The 24632-nt window shown below is 40.1% G+C and overlaps 3 protein-coding genes across 13 annotated transcripts; 1 reads left to right on the top strand and 2 right to left on the bottom strand.

The window, feature by feature from the left end:
- Positions 1–180: 180 nt before the first annotated feature.
- On the bottom strand, positions 181–8704 carry LOC106563482 (seipin). 10 transcript variants are annotated; one of them, XM_014129101.3, is made up of 12 exons: positions 8523–8703; positions 8221–8263; positions 7370–7936; positions 7033–7114; positions 6737–6880; positions 6074–6208; positions 5535–5632; positions 5214–5349; positions 5002–5074; positions 4840–4920; positions 2270–2338; positions 181–2130 (listed from the first exon to the last, which is right to left on the bottom strand). In XM_014129101.3, exons 3-12 carry the CDS (start codon positions 7576–7578, stop codon positions 1946–1948), a joined length of 1212 nt encoding a protein of 403 aa, XP_013984576.1. In that variant the 5' UTR covers positions 7579–7936; positions 8221–8263; positions 8523–8703; the 3' UTR covers positions 181–1945. The 10 variants fall into 10 exon arrangements, with proteins under 10 accessions (XP_013984576.1, XP_013984579.1, XP_082814354.1 ...); XM_014129104.3 differs by having other exon boundaries at positions 8221–8703; XM_082958228.1 differs by having other exon boundaries at positions 7370–8263.
- Positions 8705–9562: 858 nt separating this feature from the next.
- LOC106563484 (guanine nucleotide-binding protein G(I)/G(S)/G(O) subunit gamma-3) lies at positions 9563–13060 on the top strand. The gene is made up of 3 exons (XM_014129115.3): positions 9563–9778; positions 11448–11547; positions 11664–13060. Exons 2-3 carry the CDS (start codon positions 11449–11451, stop codon positions 11790–11792), a joined length of 228 nt encoding a protein of 75 aa, XP_013984590.1. The 5' UTR covers positions 9563–9778; position 11448; the 3' UTR covers positions 11793–13060.
- Positions 13061–13251: 191 nt separating this feature from the next.
- LOC106563483 (barrier-to-autointegration factor) lies at positions 13252–22966 on the bottom strand. 2 transcript variants are annotated; one of them, XM_014129114.2, is made up of 3 exons: positions 22827–22966; positions 14607–14778; positions 13252–14396 (listed from the first exon to the last, which is right to left on the bottom strand). In XM_014129114.2, exons 2-3 carry the CDS (start codon positions 14730–14732, stop codon positions 14250–14252), a joined length of 273 nt encoding a protein of 90 aa, XP_013984589.1. In that variant the 5' UTR covers positions 14733–14778; positions 22827–22966; the 3' UTR covers positions 13252–14249. The 2 variants fall into 2 exon arrangements, with proteins under 2 accessions (XP_013984589.1, XP_045545992.1); XM_045690036.2 differs by lacking the exon at positions 22827–22966 and adding an exon at positions 15614–16096.
- Positions 22967–24632: the final 1666 nt, after the last annotated feature.

Genomic DNA, 24632 nt, shown 5'->3' with positions numbered 1-24632 from the left:
TGTTTTATTGACCCCAGCCCAAGGTTCACCTGTGTAATGATCATGCTGTTTAATCAGCTTCTTGATATGCCACACCTCTCAGGTGGATGCATTATCTTGGCAACAGAGAAATGCTCAATAACACAGATGTAAACAAATTTCTACACAACATTTTAGAGAAATAAGATTTTTATGCATATATAACATTTCTGGGATCTTTTATTTCAGCTTATGAAACATTGGACCAACACATGTTGCGTCTACATTTTCGTTCAGTGTAGAATAGGGCTGTTGTGATACTGTAAGTCAGAGGCTGCTTATTCCAACATTGGTGTGAACTGGGCACAAAGAAAACCCTGTCATAAACACATTTCAAAAGCCAGGACGTTACAGAGCACGGTCACTGTATTGTTATAGTTCAGTGTGAAAAACTGACTACCTACTGCTAGGACACTACTAACTCTTAAAGAACCACTTCACCGGAAAATAACCTCAGATGTTATCATCTGCATACAACCTTTTACCTGATTACCAACAAAATATTGAATGTATTCATATTTTGTGCACAGCGTTTTTTAAACTCAGGCAGTGAAGCTTAAATAACATAAAAACAATCATTGCTTGACAGTCGTTGCATGTACACAATTGCAGGTAAAGAAAAACACAATGCACATGCACTGTAATGACCCAAACAAAACTATGACTGATTTGATATCAAAGTCAATAAAACTAAAAGTTGTGAACAACCAGAGCATTCATCAGTTGCGTCAAATATCTTTTTCAGTTTGAAATTTGTATGAATTGACTTAATTATATCTGATCATTCATATACTGATACAATTCTCATGATCTTCTCAAATAACATTTGAATCATACTTAAGTCAAATCACCTTCCATTCATTGCCCTCATTCACATTTGAATGAACCTCACAAATGACATTTGACCATATCACAGACCATATCTTATTTATTTTCTACAACACTTTTTTCATATATGAGTACTTTTCAACAAAACTCTTCCAATTGTAACTTAACATATCCTTCTTTGCTCCTTGAAACATTTAGTTATCTAAAACAGAAAAAATACATATTAATTTAAAAACAAAGTAACATTAAGGACCACTTTGGAAACAAGTGCTTTAATAAATACTTTTAAGTGCTATCCTTTGGGAATAGAATGTACATCTTGCTATATTTGTTTCGGCCCAATTAAATTAAATTCAACATGTGGTGGTCCCTGTAATAGCTCTAAAAGGCATATTTCCTCAAGGAAAATAATACAATAACCTTCTACAGAAGCATAAACAAAATGCATGTTCCTTGCGTTTAAGATGAATAACTGTGGAGAAACTTTAAATGTGTAACAGTGTAATCTGCAGGGTCATCATTCAGCAGCTCAGGGCACTCTGATTCTTATGGTAACCGTAGGCTTCAATCACAGGCACAAAAGTCATTCTCAACTATGCTTGTGTACCTGCTCACATTCCTTAAAGACTCATTCGTAAAACAAAAAGGCTGAACAACAGTCTCTGCTACAATGATGCAGGCTAGGGAATTAAATAAGTGCTTAAAGACCGGAGTGATTATTTCCATTGCTCTGAAGGACATGCAAGAGTCAGGATTGAGCTTAATCCTACAAATATTTGCCGAACTAAAGGAGGCTTATAACCTTGACACTGGTTGATCTTTGAAAAATCAAAGAGCATAGCTATCATGCCACGTTCCAGTCACTTTAGATAAAAGCCTCTACTAAATGGCATATATTATTATATTATATGATTATTATTAAATTACATGCTAAGTAAAATGATAGGCTATAGGGAATATTTGTGCAGGGTGTTTGTGGGAGTCAGTCTGTCAATCTTTCTGCTTCAATCCATACATCAATCTTTCTCTCTTTGCCTGTCGGTGAAAGGCACATTGAGGGACCTGTGAGCGTTTGAATGTCTGAGTGATGATCCATGGTTCAGAGACTCATCCAGGGTCCCTGTCTCTGACGCAGCGTAGATTCCCCTGGCTGTGGTCCCTGGGGTCCCTCTAACAGGACCGCTTCTGCACCTCTATCCTCCGGATCAGCAGGCTCCTCCTGACTTGCATCGGTCTCGTTAATCTGAGGAGCCTCCAGGGGCACATCTGATGACGACCCTAGAGCTAACACAGGGAGGCAGATAGAGAGACAGGTTGAGTTAGACTAAAGAAATTATTATAACAGTGAAAGGTTATTACAAATGACTCAAGTAGTTCAGGAAAAAGACAGCGCGTCAACAATCTTTGTCTGAAATAGTCTTACCTGTTTGATTCTCTGGCAAACCAGAGGGCTCGTTCAGGGAACCAATCACATCTGGTGTTTCCAGCTCCACTACAAAAACAAACAGCCGTTACAACTGTAGTAGAGACAGAATGCAAGAATATAATGTAAACAGCAACTATGCTGAACAAAAAACAGTACGGTAAAATTCATAAAAATAACCTGTCATCATAATCCACAACTACTCTTGAAGTAGGCCTACAAATCCACAACAACACAGTGTTTTTTTTTATCTTACCTTTATTTAACTAGACAAGTCAGTTAAGAACAAATTCTTATTTTCAATGACAGCCAAGGAACAGTGGGTTAACTGCCTTGTTCAGGGGCAGAACGACAGATTTTTTTTTACCTTGTCAGCTCGGGGATTCGATCTTGCAATCTTTCGGTTACTAGTCCTACGCTCTAACCACTAGGCTACCTGCAGCCCCAAAGTGTGTCCAAACTAGTAATCTAACACACTGATAAGAGTCAGTATAAATTAAATCAAGATCAGTTGATTTAATATACTGTTGTGTATATCTTGTGTATACACTAATTCACACATTCTCATGGATCTTTCTATAAACTAGGGTACCAGTTTCCTACACTGGACAACTTTTTACAGCTGTTGATAAGTCATTGATAATAGCCTGCCATTTTTATCTTCATGTCATTACATTAAGATATAAGGGGGATCATAACTATATTCAATAAAAATCACAAATTGATTTAAAACTTAACATTTAATACACATTATCATTGTTGGTGTCTTGACGGATTTGTCCAAAATCGTGTAACATAAAAGATACATTTTCTGTCCTTGCATTTATGCCAGTGTAAGTTGTCGTTATATCATATATTAAGCATTAATCAGTTAAATTAGACATTGAACTTGAACCCTGTAAGAATCCTGGATCTAGCTGTTGGACAGTTTTTGTAAAGAGATATCAGAAATGCATTGTAACTATGTAACGTTTCGTCTCCTTATGTTACGGGGTGAAAACAGTTATCATGAACACACAAATCCGAAATGATGTATGCGATTGCAAAATCGATTGCTTCTAAATAGATACTGTCATTAACGTGGTTCTTCAATAATTATGCACAATACTTGTTGGATGCATATTTGGTGTCCAGCTGATTAGTTACACCATTACATTTTCACACATCATCATCTGATCCAGGAAGGAATTTTTCAAATGACAGTCAAGTGATGAACGGCTGATGTGATAGCACATGTGACACAACAACAGCCCAAGTGCTGGAAAAAAGGTGTTCGCAAGGAATGTCCAGAATATTTTGGTGTCTCATGCATTATGCCGGTGAAGACAGTTGTGCCTGGACCCACTTTGGATTTAATATCCCTAGCGAATTGATGTTGATCATCTGTTGTGGTCTGCTTGATTTACAGCAGGGTCTCAGATTTAACAGAAAAAGCATCAAGATAATGAGTTCATGTTTTCATACAGTATGTATTGGACACCGAGTCTACTGTGGTCAACTGTATAGGATAGACAATTGAGCAACACCCAACGCTATTCCTATTATTTATTCTGGATATAATGAAAACAAATGACATAGGCTAGTGGACTTATTCACAACATGATCTGGTAATAAAATAACATGACAAGTACATTTTGTTTTCCATGTTACACCTGCAATGTTAAACAATAAAAGGGGCTTGAAGTAGCTTACTAGAATTTAGAGCTCAGCGATTCAAGTACTGGTAAGGCCTACCTTGAGCATCAGACATTTCCTCAATTTGGTGCTTGAAAAGTCCTTGTAATTACTGTAGCCAATTTATAATTTCTCCTGCTTCCTTATAATTATCCGCAATTTCATTTTTGATCAGTTTTTGTGAGAGATGTGACCACTTTCATTTGTTTCCATTTCAATTGAAGGGTGCTGCGCTACTCTTGTTGCGATAAAACCACTTGCGGTTATTATGAGGACGACAACATCTAACGTTGGCTTTCCATACAAATCTTTCCATTAAAAAGGGAACCTTGTTTTTGTTCACTTGCTCATTATAAAACAGCGGTGGTGAGATTCAAATGGTGAGATTAATGCTACCGCTATTCATGGATTTATAATGTGTGGCTGCGCATAGCTGCAGAAAGTAGCATCCCCTGAGAAAATTGGAAAAATAAATGTCTCTCTATATTTTAGAAAAAAATATTTTTTCCACAAAAGTAGTGCTGGGCCTTTAATAGTCCTGTATCAGCGGACCAATATAGCCGTCTGCAGCGTTGGGCAAACCCCCTCACCCCCAAACTACTTCCCGTGGCTGCGTCAGCCACATAGGCTCCAAAGAAATCGCCATGCATTCAATCTATTTAGTCAGGCAATGTCCACATTATTCTCACATATTTTAGAATGTAATAATAAATTAAATATCTATGTTGTTGTATGTGGAGTTATGGGCCAATTTCCATATATTCACTTTTATTCCTCTAAGCACATGTGGAACTACATAAAATTCATTTTTATTTTAGTTTCAAACCATTTTGAAAATTCGATCCCAATGTCATACATTGGCCCCATTATTTATAGAAAGACCCTAATACCCTCACCTTTCTTTATTTCTGATGCTTGTTGTCTAGGTTCTTCCAACTGCTCAGCCACACGATCATTATCTTTCTGAGGCATTTGAGCTAAAACACATTCAGATGAACCATGTTATGTCTGTTTTACACAATGGGTTTGATGCGTGTTGTAGAGTAGAACTAACTCACTCTGTGAGAAGGACATGCGCTTCCGAGCATCTTCTCTTCTACGCTGCAGGCGAGTCGTGTCTCCCATCATAACCTACGGACATGATAAACCAAACAAAACACAGTTTAAGTTTTGAGGATCAGTTCCAAGCAGATATTTTAATGTAAGATTAGATGTACTGTATGGATGGGGAACATCCTATTACAGTGGAGAAAATGAGACAGCATCTTACCCTGACCTGCTCAGGAGGCCAAAGTCCCCCCCATATAAACTGTAGGTATCCGAAGAGCACAATGACACTGAGGAAGGCAAAGTTGCTGGCCACGCCAATCACTGCAGACGTCAATGGGAAATTGTACAGGAGGTATCTATTAAGACAAAAGGGTTCAGAGAAAGGAGAAAGAGAAGGATGGATGGAGAATAGGTTGAAAACAAAAGAACGGAATACACAACAGTCAGAAAACGAATGGCATTATATGTATTTGGCTTATTGGCATCAAATAATCTGGATTTGAAACTGAAATAATTGATACGATCGGGAGGAGGTCTATACCTGATACCAGTGAAGAAAGCATGGATCCTGAGCTGAGCTGAATAGATTTGCACCCGCCGAGACTGGATCTCAATGACCGCACCAACAGTGGGTTGATACTGTAGTGAGAGAAACATATTTGGACCTTATTACCTAAAAAAGACTAGTCTGACTTGGCCAGTCTTGCAGAACTGAACAAATTCAAGACTAGGTGGTCTGGCTTGCAAGATTATTAAAACTCACTCTCACTTTGAAAGAGGACATTTTACTCAGGTTGTATTTGTTTGGACTGCTTCTAAATAAATTAGTTCTGTCCAAGTACGTTTAATTGAAAGCACATGAACATCAACTGCTGCTGAAAGGGAAGTATGCTTGGTAAATCGAATTACATCAGATAAAAATGAAATGATTCAGATAACATGCAAATGATGATCACAAGATCACGACAATCTGACTCATTGAGAAGGCCCAGTGCAGAGAGCGTGACAGGAACTAAGTGCAAGCTCTGTGGGAGAGGAAAATGGATTTGATAAGTACAGGCAACCACAAATAGCTCTTACAGAATTGGCCTTGTAGTCTGAGAAGAGCTCAACCTCAATGAGCTGCTTCTGCTCCGTCATCCCAGTCAGCAGGAGAGGAGAGAACAGTAGAGTATTCAATGTCTGGAGGAGACCAGATCGGTAGTGCAGCATAGCCTGGTAGAGAAAATAAATCAGTCACCGTCAGAGGGCCACACAATCATCAAATAACAAAAATGTCCATGTTTAATTCCAACATTGTGAAGTAATAAAGGAAATGTTATGTTGGAGGAAACTCAACGAATAAAATCAAAGTGTATTGGTCGTGTACACAGTTTAGCAGACGTACTAGCGGGTGCAGGGAAATGCTTGTGTTACTAGCTCCTAACAGTGCAGCCAAAATGTCAAACACGTACACAAATAATAATCAAAAACTAGAAACAAGAAATCTTAAACATCAGAACGAATCCAGTTAACAACCCAAATAACACTATCAGTAATCCAAATGCAATCTATGTGTATATGTACCAAAACGATATACTAAGAATGGTATGCACAGCAGTAGATATATTACAGTGAGCTATGTCGAGAATCCAGTTATGTGCCACATGGCACAAACTGGCACTGAAATGTTTGGAGAGGCTCAGAAGAGAAATTGGTGTAGTAGGATGCCAAACAGAATCAACATAGCACTTTATCACTCACAGAGCGCGCCACAGCTGCAACTGTCTGGCCGTCCTTTGTGTAGCAAGACATCTTAATCATGAACATGCCAAGATGTTCGTTGACTGGCGACTCAGGCATTTCCAACTCTAAAGAGATTCGATATGGCTGACCATAAATCATAACCTAGGAAAGACAATGAGGGATAGAATACTGTAAGAGAGACAGTGAGCATATCTGCCTAGAGCGATAATTTCTTTGCATATTGAAATTATATTAGCATCTAGCTCAGGATAGAGGGGGTGAGGAAAAGAATGGTTAATATGTGAAGAGCATACCTGGTCTTTGCCATTCTTTAGCAGCGAGATGTTAGCCATGGGGAAAGAGCAGAGGACTGAATTGGAGGCATCACAATCGGTACTAGAACAAACAGAGTGTGACATGTTATGGGCCTCCACTTTTTACCTTGTCATGGTACTAATAGCTCAAAACAAAAATCAGGTGCAACAGCATGAGTATTTTGTTAAGTGCAGCTAAATGCTCATGCAAAAGCAATTATATATATATTTTTTTAAACCATTCAAAATGTGAGTGAAAGGCGAGTAAAGAGTGGATTTAACTTCAGTTTGAAGACAAAAAGGCACAAAACAAACTTTCAATGATGTCTCTCGGTACCTGTAGTGGTAGTGCACTGGTGTAGAAAAGCTGACGGTGGGCATATAGGAGTAGTAGAAGCTGCCATAGAGGAAGATGGCCACCCAGACCAGCAGCACTAGAACGCAGGAGAGGATTGCAGCCTGCAGTAGAGTCCTGCGGGCTCTGAGGAGAGTTACCCCTAACACATCCTGCAGCCACAGGAAAACTGGTCCCGTTACACCACCCATGGTGACTGACCCAGCACTGACTCTGGTCCTGAAGTTCCACACCACTCCCTGAAATCTCACTGCCCTATTCCTGTGGCTCCTGCCAATGCCCCTCTATCTCTGCTTCCTTGGAAAAAATGTGCTTTTCTTTTGAGGGCTATGCCTCCCTGTTAATTGGAGGAAGCCCACTTAACAATTCCAACATTGGCCTGCTCATCCTGAAGAAAACCCCTTGTGGAATAATATATATATATATATATATTTGTCACATCCCCTTAATATGACATTAATTACTTAGCTAATTAACGTTTTCTTTGTCTACTGCAAGTCATATCTGATAATGAGCTGTTGACTGGGCCTTTAATATTTCTGTAGCAAGCTGTAAAATAGAAGAGAAAAGCATTGAGACTAATGCAGATGAATACTGAATACAAAGGCACCATTCAAATCTACATCACTCACAAGAAACTATTTCTAGTGTCTCAAACAATGAGTTATACGAGTTTTTTCTTTACTGCCAACAAACGTAAGAGAACAATTAGAGATACGCATGTCAGAGTAATCTGTAAAAGCTTCAAGGACTTAATCTATAAATGAAAGAAAGAAAACTGTACAGACTCCTTACAGGGGGGTTAGCTATGCTGCTGGCCAGAGCCAATTTACCTTTATAATAACGTTAATAGAAGGCTCATCTGCTGCTAGCTAGCTAAAACATTGAGGATGACAAGAACATTTCAAAATTACGAAGAATGCCATTGCTAGTTACACATGTATTTCAACAGAATGTCATTTTAGCTGAGATTCAGTTTACATAACTACCTTTATAGTAAAACACCTGCAAAGGTAGCACGCTAACGTTAGCTGACTAGCTAGCTACATGCTAACAACTGGCTAACTCGCCCAAGACAAGTGTTGCAAGTGCTTGGCTAGAATGCATTCAAAATTGCAACACTCCTCATACTCACCTTTTCGTCTATAGTAAATCTGCAGCACTATACATTAACAATTAACATGCACGTAATTGTGATCATTAAAATTGAAAAAATCTTACAATATTTATGGACATACACAATTATATTTACTCCAGCTAGCTAGCTACTTCCTAAAAGGAAAAAACTATACGAAAAACTGCAACTACGATACGGACAACAGGACAAACTTCAAGAGCAAAGCAACGCGTTCATAAGTAAAGGGTGCGCATAGAGGTTGACGTTGAGAACATGATGTCAAACCTCCATCTGTAACCATGAAAGGTTTTATCTATGGGGATTGGTGTACACATTTCAAATAAGATAGATAGCATAGATTAGAAAAGGGAAAATTATGTGTTCAAAACCATAGCCTATGCTACAATCTCAAAGCTTCCGAGTGTGGAAATAAATGATTATTAAGTTGTTCATAATTACTGAAAATTATTCAGCTGAAATACCCATTATGATAAGAGATTTTATCCATGTCATTATCATGTCATTGTCTTTTTTCACTTATTCTATTCTCTCCAGTTTAATCAAGATGTCTGGAGAGAGAGAAGAGAGCGAGAGACTGTAACATTAGAGGGCATGATGGGGGAAGGGAGAGAGAGTGGAGACGAGAGGGGGCAAGTGATGGGCAGCAATGGTTGGGGGGACTACAAAGATACTGTATCTTGCCAAGGTGGGAGAAACCATTGAGGGCAGTATGATGACAGAATGTAAAAGACAAGGAGCTAGAGACTGCAGCAGTTCCCATGGCAACAGAGGAGAAAGGGAGGGGGGTAACTGATGCAAATAACAAACATAATTTAAATTTCAACAGTGCATATCAAAGATAGTGAATATTGTATCTGGCCTTTGGACACAAAACATAAAACTGCATGCTCATATTTTCTTATGACAATGAATTATTTTGTGAGATTTCATATCTGCCTAATTACCCTCTATTTTCATGTAAAGATGGTATGATCCAGCTCGCAGAAGAAAAACGATTCCAATGGAGCCTTCCTCCCTTTGACTGGAAGGTTCCACTCACTGCAGAGGGGGTTCTTATGCATGTACCAGGAGTCTGATGTTCATTGTAGCAGAATTGCAGTGCACTGGACTGTACAGAACAGTGTAGCATTCACTGTGTATGAGGGGTGGGGTTCAGCTACACTAAAATCACAAACACAGGCAGATAGAGGGTGAGAGAGCGAGAGGGAGAGAAGAGGAGGGAGAGAAAGCACCTGAAGAGGAATACAACAAGGGTAAGGGAGAAGATGAGAAGGAGCTGATGAAGGAAAGGAATATTAAGAGGGGAGAGAGAGGACCAGAATGGTAGAAATAGACTCCTATATGGACTGGTCTTGTTGCTTCTCTCTCTTTCTCCGGTTATCCATTTCTCCTCACACTTCTTGTCCATTCATTATTTATTTTCTATTGAACCTTCTCAGTATGCTGTCACTTCAACTTGATTTGTATTAAGCAGGCAGTGGTTTGCTTTATATCCCTTGCATATTTGATGTTGATGTGATGTGATGATATTCACACACATCGGGTGTATCTGTGTGTGCCGAGGCAAGTGTATATCTGTGCATTTGTCCCAGTTTTTTGGTTGCTTCAGCCATTCAAATAGTTCTCCCATCAAACGAGGTCCCATAAAAAGCTGACCATATCCAATAGATTTACAAAATGTGTCTTTATCATCCTATTAGCCTGACCTAAAACTATTAGTTTTCAGCAAGTTTTTTTCCTGTACCTTCTACAAGCTCTAGAGGTTTATGTCTGCCATTGAAGATCATAATGCGGTCTGCTTGAACACATAAGAGACATACTGATGATGGAATTTATTAGAATGTAACCACTTTTATGTTAGTCATAGAATACAGTTAGAGTGGCATGGTATGGTAGAGAAAATCATACCTGGCCTCTGGACATAAGTGTATTGTACTTCTCTTCTAGCCAGTGCATAAAAACATTTTAACTAACAAGCTGACTATCCGTAAGAAGGCAAATAAATTGTCCATATAATCAATGTATACAGTATAAATGGTCCTATAGCTTAAAGATGTTTTTATATCAAGGTGAGATATAGTTTTTCTTGGGCAGAGAGCTTTTAACAAGTGAGTAGTAAATTACACCATTGGTCCCTAGAGATAGAGACAGACAGAGGAGGGGAAGGAGGAGAGCAGAGGAAGATTGAAGTGAATGTGCTAAAAAAAAATAAGTGTGTCAAATTTAGGAGGGAGTGGAATTGGATGCAGTCAGTGATTCATAAAAATGTACACTGAGTATACCAAACATTAGGAACACCTTCCTAATATTGAGTTGTTGGACCCATGTTGACTCCAATGCTTTCCAGAGTTGTGCCAAGTTGGCTGGATTACCTTTGAGTGGTGGACCATTCTTGATACACACAGGAAACTGTTGAACATGAAAAACTCAGCAGCATTGCAGTTCTTTACACAAACTGGTGCATCTGGCATTCACTACCATACCTCCTTGAAATGCACTTAGATTTTGTCTCGTGCCCATTCATCCTCTGAATGTCACACATACACAATCTATGTCGCAATTGTCTCAAGGCTTAAAAATCCTTCTTTAACATGTCTTGTCCCGTTCATCTACACTGATTGAAGTGGATTCAACAAGTAACATCAATAAGGGATCATACTGTAGCTTTCACCTGGATTCACCTGGTCAGTCTATGTCATGGAAAGAGCAGGTGTTCTTAATGTTTATATACTCAGTGTATATTTTCATTAATAAGAATCCATACAAATGTAAGTTACCTAGAATAAATAGTGAAATAGTTTAATGTCACGCCGTACATCTGCCTTTCCAGCTGTCAGTGTTAGGTGTCTTTTTTCTAAAACAAAATTATTGAATGTGTTAGTGTGACTCATGCGCCATATGTTTCATTGGCTCTCTTGACAGGATGAAAGGAGACACCCCAGTGAACAGCACCATGAGTGTCGGCCAAGCCAGGAAGCTGGTGGAGCAATTGAAGATTGAAGCCAGTTTCTGCAGGATCAAGGTAAGCCTTGCCCGAGGCATCATATCCATTGAAACATTGCACGCGCCTTGTTAAGTCTCCACTAAATACCCACACCCTCACTTCCAGTCTTGATTCCCACTACTTGCCATCCTCAGGTATCAAAAGCGGCTGCAGACCTGATGGCATACTGTGATGCCCACGCCATTGAGGACCCCCTCATCACCCCTGTGCCCACCTCAGAGAACCCATTCAGGGAGAAGAAGTTCTTCTGTGCACTCCTTTGAGACAAACCACAGGATGGTTGGGAAAAACACTGTCCAGACAGAACATAACGTACACTGAGTATACCAAACATTAGGAACATCTTCCTAATATTGAGTTGCACGCACCCGCCCCCTGCACTCAGAACAGCCTTAATTCGTCAGGGCATGGACTCTACAAGGTGTCGAAAGCATTCTCCACAAATGCTGGCCCATGTTGACTACAATGCTTTCCAGAGTTGTGTCAAGTTGGTTAGATGTCCTTCGGATGGTGGACCACCCTTGATACACACGGGAAACTGTTGAGCGTGAAAAACCCAACAGCGTTGCAGTTCTTGACACAAACTGGTGTGCATGGCACCTACTACCATATCCAGTTCAAAGGAACTTTTTGTCTTGCCCTTTCACCTTCTAAATGGCATACATACACAATCTATGTCTCAATTCTCTCTTTAACCGGTCTCATCCCCTTCATCTACACACTGATTGAAGTGGATTTAACAAGTGACATCAACAATGGATCATAGCTTTCACCTGGTCAGTCTGTCATGGAAAGAGCAGGTGTTCTTAATGTTTTGTATACTCAATGTACATGCATTCACCACATACACAAAGCTAAATATAACTTATTCATGTAGCCTGCTTTATCTTATGAAAGGCTGCATATGTACATATTCTCCTAAGTAAAATCAAGACTAATTCAACCAAAATTTACATTTAAAGTAGATCTACATAAACAACCATTAAAATATATTTGGAGTTATGCGTATACATACTTAAAACACATTGAACCTTATAGAATCATGAACTGTAGCACAACATAAAAGTGGATATACATATGTAAAACAGCTCATAGTCCTATCTCATTTTTCAAATAGATGGAGGGGTGACAACTACACATGAATTGTAATTATTTGGAACTTTTAATACACACTAGTCATTGCCTAATCTGAGTTTGTTAAAAAAATAATAATTGTGTGTGATGTGTTGAAAGTCCTGTATGTCACTTTAAGCTGTTGCAGAAATGTGCGTGAGGTGTAGGCGCCACTGTGGACCAGTAGGACAGTAAGAGGACAAGTCAATACACACTAACCCAAATAATTCCACTGGCGCTGTATGTACAAGAGGTGGTCAGCCGCCTTAACAAGATCAGCGGTCTATAATGACGGGTTTCCAATAACAATGATCAATGTTGTTTTGATAAATAAGTGGTTTAATTTGTCAAGTGGATGTCTAAGGCTATATGACATTAACAAAAATAAGCAGTACATTTAATAAATACATAACAGCGATTTGTATGGTTTTCTTTGAGACCAGTTTTTTTGGTTGCTTATCTGATCAAGTTCAGAAATGTTATTACTATTTTTAGATCAGTGTTCCTTAAACCTTTACTGTCAATATTTCTTACCAAAGCAAATTAAGAGCTTTGAATAAAAGGGGACTTGGGAATCAAAGACAAAATTAAATACTCCTGTCACCAAAATATTTTTGCATGTAATTTATTATTATTATTTTTTTCAAAAAACAAAACAAAGTCAGAATTGTCCAGATCTTGCAGTTGTTTCTTTCAAAAGAAAAATATAAAAACATGCTTTCACAGTCAATATGCAAAAACATGAACCAGTGTTTCAGTAAAACCATCCTTCAACGATTAAACAGAGAGCAACACAAGTATGCTCATAAATTAATTCCTGAAACAGTGCTACTTACTGTGGTTTTACGTCAGGCTTTCATTTGTGTGAAGATTGAAAATGAGGTGATTTGTAGTAGCTAGCTTCTTAATCCGCATGCACTGCTCCACAACTCAAGGTACATTGCAGATAAATGTTGCTTTTGCATTACAACGTTAAGGCATTCCTTCAACATCTCTTAAAACAAACACATAAGATAACATGGAGCAATTACAAATGTAAATCTTAAAACTGCTTCCTGTAAACTCAGATGTAAAATTAACAGTGCAACATCTTATAGATATAAAAGCCATGTGGTGTCAAATGGTTTAAAATGCTACTAATTAATTTAGCGACAAGTTCATTTAAATAAATGCAGGGGCAAACTGTCAGAAAGTTGGAGATAAGTACAAGCATTAGTTATAACTTTATGAAGGGATAGTAATTATAAAAAGTGGTTATTTGACAGAACAAAATTGAAATATAAAGTGCAGGAAAACAAATTAACTCATCCAAGGCTTCTGTACGGCCAAAGATATTAAATCATAGGAAAGGTCAGGATTACGGATCTACACAGTTGGGTGAAACAACCCCATGGATGACTGCAGCAAGGTACGTCTTACTAATTTTTAAGCATCCATAGGTCTCTGAATTGTGACTCTAGTATAAAATAACCAGGTGTTACAATGTATGACTTTGCTTAACTGCCTCATGTGCAGTGTTCCCATATGAGGTGAAATTTAATGTGAGACCACAAGTAAATAGATGTTTGGGATAACGTTATATAAAACGGGAAAAAACAAAACCTTCTCTACAGGAAAGAATCACACCATTCACGCAGACAGCCATAGCAATCACCCTGCTGTTTGACATTGGCCCCGCATGAGTCTTTCAGCCAGTCCCGGAATAGCTCCTCATCCTTCTTCAGCACCAGGAACTGACCCAGGACCACATAGGCCTGTAGATGTATGCAAATGAGAATGGAGTAGGAAAAGTGTAAGAGAACATGAATGACAATACACTAACCTAAACACTTGGTAAAAGTTGCACAACTGCATTGTCTTCTTGACTTTGCTGTACTTACTATGACATGCCTAAAATGTAGAAATTCACAAAACAAAAGTTCCATTATGAAAGTTCCAACAAAGTTAAGTAAACTCTGCATCACCTTGTCGAAGCCCTTCTCCTCCAGTCTCTTGCCAAGCACCTCTCCAATGCCAGCAAGTGCATTGACTGGCTTCTCCCCCATGGGTTCTGCCACAAACTCTTTGTGTTTCTGGGATGTTGACGACATGGCTGCTTTCTGTCAGTGAACACCTTAAGTACCTTCACACAGGACACTGAATAGAAAATGAAGCAATTTACTAAAATGTTTGGTTATTATTTCACCTTTTTCATTTGAAGACGTTGAAGCAGAGGCACACAATTTATCAACACCAATATGGTGTAACCATAAAACAGGAAACCTAATCATATTTGGTGTAGCTGTATCCATGATTCACAGTAGTGTCACAATTTGTTTAGAACATACAGTATTTGGGACTGGAGTGCCCTATGACCCCAAAGTGACATTATCAACTAATAAAACTGAAACCAAAATCTTTCCATGTTACCCATAACACCACCCAGAGAGAACGAGCTCTAAGTGTTTTGTTGGAGCATGTGTCGATAATGATAGGATCGAAAGAAAGGGAGTGCTGCTCTTGGATCAACCTTCTCCATTCAAATCTTACCTTAACATTATTTCATTGACGACGGATCAGCTCCTAGAGGGTTATCTACCACCTACGGTTGTAAATATTGAAGCGGCTTATTTTAATGCTTACCCAATCGGCACATCTTTTTATACGCCGCTTGTTTGTATCAATTGCAAAGACATTGGCAACTTTGTTTGTAGTCAACTTTGTTTTTAAGTTAACGCTGTCAGAGATACAAAATAAACCATGTAATTATATGTTCAGCGTAGCCTTGATCATGACTGTCAGTTCCACTACGTTACACACGAGTCATAGGACAAAATGTGTTTTCTGTATGGGGCTGTTTTGTTAAGACCCGCGATGATCGGTCAAACATTAACACGTATCGCTTGTGGTACGGTTTTGGAAGCGTACGGACCTTATTTCATATCAGTGAGAAATAATTTTATAAAAACAAAATGGTTAAATTGATACACACCTTTATAGGATTAGGGTTCCCACACAGCTATATTTCCATGTTACAGCGCTTGTTTACGGAAAACAGACGGAAGACTGAGTAGACTACCTGTGCTAATTAGCTATCTGCATCTCCAAACACCTGTGTATAAACGATACAGACGCCACAAAACATGTCACTGAAAAAGTGTCGGCTGCAACAGTTAAAACAGTGTACCGTAAGTTTGTATTTTGAATTGTGAAATTACTTATGTGATATGAAAGTAGAGGTAATTATGTTTCTAGAACCGTATCACAATTGTGAATAGATTCACGTTTAGATGGAGTATTTGGGGTTTGTGGCTTCCAGAGCCATCCTTTAAAACAGAACATGTAAGGCCCTTGGACTAAGGTAACATTAGGCTCCTTTACAGAGCCGGCTCTAGCCTATCGCTGGCCCTAAGAAAGATTTGGTTGGGGGGGGCCCCACCACCGTGTCAAAACATTTGTTTGAGTTTATTTTTGTGCAGTATTAAAGCTAATTTCCTGAAATGTTATACATTTTGCCATGACATAATAATATGATAGTGAGAATGACTAACATCAAGATGGGGGGGGGGGGGGGGGGGGGGCCTGGAGGTCCGGACCCCTGGGCATGTGCCCGGTCGGTATTTGGCCATGATTACTACAACTTTAGATAGCTGGATTGACTAACTGCCAATCCAAAAATTGTTAGCTGACATGGATAATTGAGTGACTGTCAGTGACTGACATGAAACTGGTGATGCACAACCAAATGTTGAGACCCAGACAGAGTTCCTAGCAGGATCTCATAGCGGCCGGGGGCCCTAAATGCGTTAGCATGCTTCAGTTCGACTGGCGGCTAGGCAAACTGAACGAGTGCACTCGCATGCTACCTAAAAAGACATTTGCTTGAAAAACAAAAACAATTGTCAATATTACTCCAGGACAGTAGAGGGCGAAGAGCTGGTAATAGCCATCTATGGACAAACAAGAAAGACTTGCGGGAGAATAAAAAAAATGTACACAGACGCTTGACTGGTGACAAAATGGAAGTTGTGTGACTTGTCCGGGATCTACTAGATTTATGTACCTAGCAACATATGAATAGGCAAGATACGGAGACAGAAGATGCCTGCTACAGGTTCACAATGGTGGATGTAGGGGCATACGGCCTAGAGAGCTATGGTGGAGTGTTTCAAGAGTTCTTTTGGGTCCAAACTGCCACAGAAGACCCTCAATTTACCACCAGCTGTCTTGTCAGGTACCACAACGCCAAGTCCTTGTTTTCCTGGGGGACGCAGCTTTCCCCCTACATGAGAACCTCATGCGCCCTTATCCAGCTATGTTGATTATAGAATGTTGGAATCCATTTAACTTAGTTTATGGTTCCTGGAAATGTGTATTTTCTTTCTATACTGAACAAAAATTAACGCAACAATTAACAATTTTACTGGGTTTACTGTTCATACAAAAATCTGTCAATTAAAAAACTCCTTAGGCCTTAATCTATAGATTTAACATGTCTGGGCAGGGGTGTTGCCATGGGTGGGCATAGGCCCACCCACTTGGGAGCCAGGCCCAGCCAATGAGAATGAGTTTTTCCCCTCAAAAAGGGATTTATTACAGACGGAAATACTCCTGTTCCATCAGCTGTCCAGGTGGCTGGTCTCATAAGTGTCAAGGGCTTAGTCTGCAGCTCTTTTCTCCCTTCTCACCCCTGCTACTGCTCTGTGGCGTCGGTGAAGAGCAAGCCAGTGGAGCAGGTATTGGAGGTGAGCCCAGGATAGAGCTTGCCAGGTCCTGCATGGAGATGGTTTCTAATTCTGCACTGCAGCTTAGTGCAGGGGCCGATGACCAGTCTGTCCCCAGTACTGAGGTAGTGCTTGGGCGCAGAGAACAAAACCAGGTGCTGTCTCCATTCACTGATGTTTGAGCCTTGTCAAAGAAAAAAAAAGTTGAGGGCTATTCAGTACATATCCAAAATGAACAATTAACCTCATATCATTTACAGAGACTACAATAGATCATATGTTGCAAAAGTTTGAGCTGAGTAGGCCTGGCCTAGCTACTCAACTCTGCTCAAACATTTGAAACATTTTGACTTTCTGGACCTTGCTAACTTTAACTTGTGTTACCAATGTGGGAAGCTTATGATTTTCTTTCTATGACAAAATGTTTGATCAAAAGTAGTAAATATCTTTAGTTTGGTTGGCTTGCTTTCTCTGCACACGTACAGTATGCAACTAAGCTAGCCAGCCAAGTAGCTAGCTATTGTTAGCTACTCTTTTCGTCGACTACAATATAAAATACAACATACCTCATTCTTTGGTGAAGACGGCATGTTGCTTTCAGTCTTCCCATGCTCCACATGCCAAACAAGCCAGCAGCAACATTTCTGGAGAAGCCTTTCCTCCGGAATCTCCACTGTGGCCCTTTCTTTTCTTTGTCTTGACGAACTTGTCGTCACGAATCCTACCCCACTTTTTCAGACTAGTGGTTGGGTCGGACCCAAGCGTCTCTGCAATCTCCCTCCATGAATTGGAATTTATATAATGCATGGCTAGAATCGTAATGGGGAGGTACAGAAGTACCTTCCTCAGTCAAATCGATGCTCGAAGTTGTCATTCGCCATGTTGAATCCACAGAGTTTCATCTACACAATACCCATAATGGCACAGCAAAAAAAGTTTTAGGAATGTTTGCTAATTTAGAAAAATAAAAACGGAAATACCTTAAGTATTTACACCCTTTGCTATGACACTCAATTGAGCTCAGGTGCATCCTGTTTCCATTGATCATCCTTGACTTTTCTACAACTTGAGGCACCTGTGGTAAAGTTGATTGGGCATGATTTGCAAAAGGCACACACACATCTATACAAGGTCCCACAGTTGACAGTGCACATCAGAGCAAAAACCAAGCCATGAGGTCGAAGGAATTGTCCGTAGAGCTCCGAGACAGGATTGTGCCGAGGCACAGATCTGGGGAAGGGTACCAAAGTTCAAGAAAACAGTGGCCTCCTTTCTTAAATGGAAGAAATTTAGAACCGCCAAGACTCTTCCTTGAGCTGGCCGCCCGGCCAAACTGATCAGTCGGGGAAGGTCACCTACCTGACCAAGGCCCAAGAACCCGCTGGTCACTGAGAGCTCCAGAGTTCCTCTGTGGAGATAGAACCTTCCAGGACAACATCTGCAGCACCCCACCAATCAGGCCTTTATGGTAGAGTGGCCAGACGGAAGCCACTCCTCAGTGAAATGCACATGACAGCCCGCTTGGAGCGTGCCAAAAGGCACCTAAAGGACTCTCAGACCATGAAGAATAAGGTTCTCTGGTCTGATGAAACCAAGATTGAATTATTTGGCCTGAATGCCAACCGTCACATCTGGAGGAAACCTGGCACCATCCCTACGTTGAAGCTTTCGTGACAGCATCATGCTGTGGGAATGTTTTTCAGTGGCAGGGACTGGGCGACTAGTCAGGATCAGGTAAAAGATGAACGGAGCAAAGTAGAGAGATCCTTGATGAAAACCTGCTCCAGAGCGCTCAGGACCTCAGACTGTAGCAAAGGTTCACCTTCCAATAGGACAATGACCCTAAGCACATAGCTACTCCTGCATTGTCTTGGCTTCGGGACAAGTATCTGAATATCCTCGAGTGGCCTAGCCAGAGCCCAGACTTGAACATCTCTGGAGAGACCTGAAAATAGCTATGCAGCGACATTCCCCATCCAACCTGACAGAGCTTGAGAGGCTCTGCAGAGAAGAATGGGAGAAACTCAAATACATACCCAAGAAGGCTCAAGGCTGTAATTGCTGCCAAAGGTGCTTCAAAGTGCTGAGTAAAGGGTCTGAATACTTATGTAAAAGTTGTTTTATTTAACTTCTTCAGGCTTGGGGGCAGTATTCGGAAGTTTGGATGAATGAGGTGCCCAAAGTAAACTGCCTGTTACTCAGGCCCAGAAGCTAGGATATGCATATAATTGGTAGTATTGCATAGAAAACACTAAAAGTTTCAAACTGTTCAAATAATGTCTGAGTATAACAGAACTGATATGGCAGGCAAAACCCCGAGGACAATCCATCCAGAAAAAAAAAAAAAAAATTCAGCTCACCCTTGATTACTATGGCTGTCAATGGGAATATAAAAAGGAAGACCTCCCAGATTGCAGTTCCTTGGGCTTCCACTAGATGTCAAGTCTTTAGAAAGAGTTTCACGCATGTTTTTTGAAAAATTTGCTAGAATTTGTAGTTTTAGTAAGTGGCTCCCATTTTGGCTGTAGTGTTTGTGGCGCATTCCGGTGAGTGCGAATACTTCGTTATTTGTCTTAAATTTTATCGCTTATTTACATATTAGGATACCTGAGGATTGATTAGGAATGTTGTTTGATATGTTTGGAAGAAGTTTATTGGTAACTTACGGGATTCATTTGTTTGCATTTTGAATGAGGGAAACCGGTGGATTACTGAGTCTAGCGCGCCAATGAAACAGACCTTTTGGGGATATAAACTAGGACTTTATCGAACAAAAGGACCATTTGTTATGTAGCTGGGACCCTTGTGATTGCAACCAGATGAAGATCTTCAAAGGTAAGTGATTTATTTTATCGCTATTTCTGACTTGTGGCGCCCCTGCTTGGTTGGAAAATGTATGTAATGCTTCTGTGCGGGGCGCTGTCCTCAGATAATCGCATGGTGTGCTTTCGCTGTAAAGCCTTTTTGAAATCTGACAACGCGGCTGGATTAACAAGATGTTAAGCTTTTAAATGATGTATGACACTTGTATTTTTATGAATGTTTAATATTACGATTTCTGTCATTTGAATTTCACGCTCTGCAATTTCACAGGATGTTGTCGAGGTGAGACGCTAGCGTCCCAATGAGCCGTATGAAGTTAAGAAATTTGCACATATAAAATAACCTGTTTTGCTTTGTCATTATGGGGTATTGTGTGGAGATTGAGGCGTCAGCATGTTTCAGCCGAACTGAACGAGTGTGCTCGCATACTCCCATAAGACCTTCGCTTGAAAAACAAGGGGAAAAAGCAGCAATAGTACAGTTTATTAATTGAGATCCTGTAGCCAGTATACACTAACTCAAGTCACAATTAATCTAAGTTAACTTCAAAATTAATGACATGAGTTTTTGCAGAGGATCTGTCATGCAATTTGACATCTAAGATGTAGTATCTCAAAAAAGTCATGAGTCAACTCTCATTGAATGACTGACTTTTTAAGAATCCCTACTGTTGACCAATCACTGATGAAGGGGTGTAGACTTCAGCTTACCCCAAGAAAAGTGCCCAAACAGTGCAAAATCCCTTACTGAAGTCCAAAACAATGCCACAATATATGAACAAACTCCTCCGAACTGTTTTGGCTGGTAGACGTTGATCGTGGAGAAGACAAACTGATTTTGTTTGAAACGGCTAGTGTGTCGGGTGAAGCTAATAGTACCAAAAGTGAAAAAGAATTGAGAACAAAAATGAACACGAGAAGCAAAATTGGAAACCATCAGGCTAGTTTTTAGTTTGAGTAGTGGTTTTGGATCAATGCTACTTGGGAAATCTGGAATGTGTTGAAGTGTAGTCGGTGAGAGTCACAAGTGGTCGTCTTATTTTTGATGTGTGTCCGCAGAGCAGAAGTGTTAAGACTCAAAGATATCGGCGTGGAATGCTTCCTGTATGGATTTTTCATAGCTTTTTCGTAGCTGGGCGCCTATCAAGGGGGCTATTTGGGGTGGCACAAGAAAACAAGGCAGAGGATATTACTAAAGACATTGATTGAGTGGTTGGTGCACGTCAACTGACCTGTATGGTGGATGGAGAAAATACATTAACCTCTTCCATGCTAATGTTCTTTGATGAAGAGTCTCTCCCTTCTCATATGTTAGGATTCATGAGATACCCTGCAAGAGCTTTTGTGCACAAGCACCTTCAGCAACATAATTGTGGAAGATTTGGTCATGTGTCGAGTGTGTGCAGAAGGGAAGAGTACTGTATGCCAGATGAAGTGAAACGCTGCAACTGTGAAGGTGAACATGCACCTGAATTCCTGGAGTGCCCTGTTAGGGTGAAGGAGAACGAGGTGGCAAGGGTAAGGAGTGTCCAGCGAGTTTCTTATCTGGAGGCAGTGAAAAGATTGGAAGCAACAAGTGACGGGGAAGAAACAATGATAGTAGAGCCACCACGACCAATGAAGGGTTCTCATCAATGGAGGGATAGTGAAATACTACATGGAAAAATGTGGAGTTTATTATTTATCGCAATGGTCATAAACTGTACAGCACAAGTGGAGAATAAGAAAATTGGAATTATTGAATGCTGCTTGAGGTTTTTGGGGTCTCCATGATTTCACAGCTGAGGCTGTGCAAAAGATCCTGTTGGTGAATGTACTGCCATAGGGATGTATTTTGGAGTGGACTGTGATTGAATACGTGGGATGGGTTTTTGTATGATGTCGTCCCCCTTTCCCGCAATGTTTTTTTAGTTGTTTATTCAATACCCTTTCCAGCTGGTGGCGGTAATGCACCATTAACATTGGATGCCAACCGCCGTTAAACCCGACTGTTCTGACTGGGAAGCATGAGGACGCCTTTAAGCGACAGTTTATCCCTGGAACCGGCCCTGCTCCTTTAATCCAATATTGGGCTGTTTAGCGGAGATCTGTACATAAAGTGGCGCAGGAAGGCAAAAAAAATAATGACAGCTGTTCTATTCCGAGCGTTTAAGTGCAACGTTAATAACGATGGTTATGGGAAACACCGTGCCCAGGACCAATATCTACTTAAATGTATGCACAGTTATATTGCTAGTGTGCTAAATTGTCAGCATGCGCATATTTTTGAAAGTCTGAAACTGCGCGCCGAACAACTTCGTGAGTTAGTTAGCTAACATTAGCTAACTAGCAAGCAAAACAACCCAGGCAGATAGCATAGCTAGCTAACAAATGGGTGTGATTAAAAAATTTAAAAAAATCCGAAATAACTAGCTTCTAACTATGCAAATGTTTGGATCACAATTTAAATCGAAACTCACATGGCTATTAAATGTTGACTCATGTAAAACTGATTGTGTGCCAACTAGCTCCCTAACGTTAACCTGCACCGCGGTCTCCTCCTGTGCCACCAATTTGAGATTTAGATCAAGCGTAGACGTTTACAACCTTAAAACAATAGCATACTTGTTTTTTTTTAATAGTTTCTCTTGAATAAAGCAAGATCAAGGTTGAAAATTACCTTGTTTCTGAAGGTATACGGGTTGTGCCCGTTTCCAACCACGAAGACGGTAGCTACCTCACTGGTTGTGTATGAGATCGATGTACGTTTTCACAAATTCCAATATCACTTCCTTATCCGGCCGTTGTGCTATTTCCGCTTCCGTTACTTCATGTTATAGCTCATGAAGTTCAATAAAAAAACTGTCTCATAAATGTTCATTTTACACGTTTCCATATTGTATAATGTAAATCTACTTATAATAATCATTTAGCAAATACATCTCAACCTTTTGCTCTTTGGGGCGCATACTAGGTCATTCACAAACGTCCTCCAGTGGGCTCATTGTTGGGGTTTTCTCAATTTTCACGGATGTTCCTACTTCTTCAGATTTTTTTAATTTTTTAATTAAGTTGTTTTTGACGAAAATGAAAACGTGTCAGTTTGTCACTATCACGAGGTTGGAGTAATAACATGTTCAACTGGTTAAGATATTGGCTCGAATCTAGGTTGTGCCTTTAGATTTCGAGAAAATTAACAACCAAAGAATAATGTTTCACTTCTCCAACCCCAAACGCCGCCCAGTCTGTTTCACGATGTTGCGCTTCTGGGTTTAGAAACTCTGTGGATACATTTTTACGCCTACGACACTACATAGTAATTGCGTCTTTTTCTAGGCAAAAACTCCGCCATGGTTCATTGGACAAAGCCTATGAGGAAAATTAATGGTGGTTTTGTATAAACACCGAAAATAAGGTCTGTGGTAGGTAAACACAGGTTTAGGAGATCTTATACGTTTTGTTCTTTGTGAATTTTGAAGAATTTAAGTAATAATAAAAACAAATCACAAAGGCTTCATAATTCATAAAGGTCATGTTACTTGCTATCTCATAGAACAAAAAGCATAATATCTCCTAACCTCAGACCATATTTTAGGCGTTTATTCCAAAACCGTATTATGTCCCCATTCATTTTGCGCATAGGGATGGCTGAACAAACCGGAGATAACTTATTTCCGGGTTTTAGGACTACAAGCTGGCGAGCTCTATCGTCATCAGCTGCCAGCGTTGCGTGATGTCCAACGGCAGTGTCCAAGCTCAAGAATCACTGAGGTTCAGTAAAGCCCCTCAGTGGTGGTGTCATAATACCCATAAAACCTAGCGGTCAAACAGGGAAATGGTTCCAATAGTTTTTCAACCATTAATTTTGCCCATAGGGGATTTTAGAAACTTAAAACAAGGGCTGTTTCATGTAGGCTTAACCTGACATGACATTTTGATAATAGAGTTTCCCATGGCGGAGGTGGGGTTATGGTATGGGCAGGCATAAGCTACGGACAACGAACACAATTGCATTTTATCGATGGCCGTTTGAATGCACAAAAATACTATGACGAGTTCCTGAGGCCCAATGTGAGGCCCATTTTTTTTTAAGTATGTGTACACCCCTTCAAATTAGGGGATTCAACTATTTCAGCCACACCCGTTGCTGACAGATGTATAAAATTGAGCGCACAGCCATGCAATCTTCATAGACAAACATTGCCAGTATAATGGCCCGTACTGAAGAGCTCAGTGACTTTCAACATGGCACCGTCATAGGATTTCACCTTTCCAACAAGTCAGTTCATCCAATTTATGCCCTGCTAGAGCTTCCCCGGTCAACTGTAGGTGTTGTTATTGTGAAGTGGAAACGTCTAGGAGCAACAACAGCTCAGCCGCGAAGTGGTAGGCCACACAAGCTCACAGAACGGGACCATAGAGTCCTGAAGCGTGTAGCGTGTAAAAATGGTCTGTCCTCGGTTGCAACACTCACAGAGTTCAGAAT

The sequence above is a fragment of the Salmo salar genome, chromosome 11, assembly GCF_965601325.2.
Source record: "Salmo salar chromosome 11, fSalSal1, whole genome shotgun sequence".
Taxonomy (NCBI): Eukaryota; Metazoa; Chordata; class Actinopteri; order Salmoniformes; family Salmonidae; genus Salmo; species Salmo salar.
The sequence above is the reverse complement of the archived record's forward strand: the minus strand, read 5'-3'. Positions and strand labels throughout refer to the sequence as shown.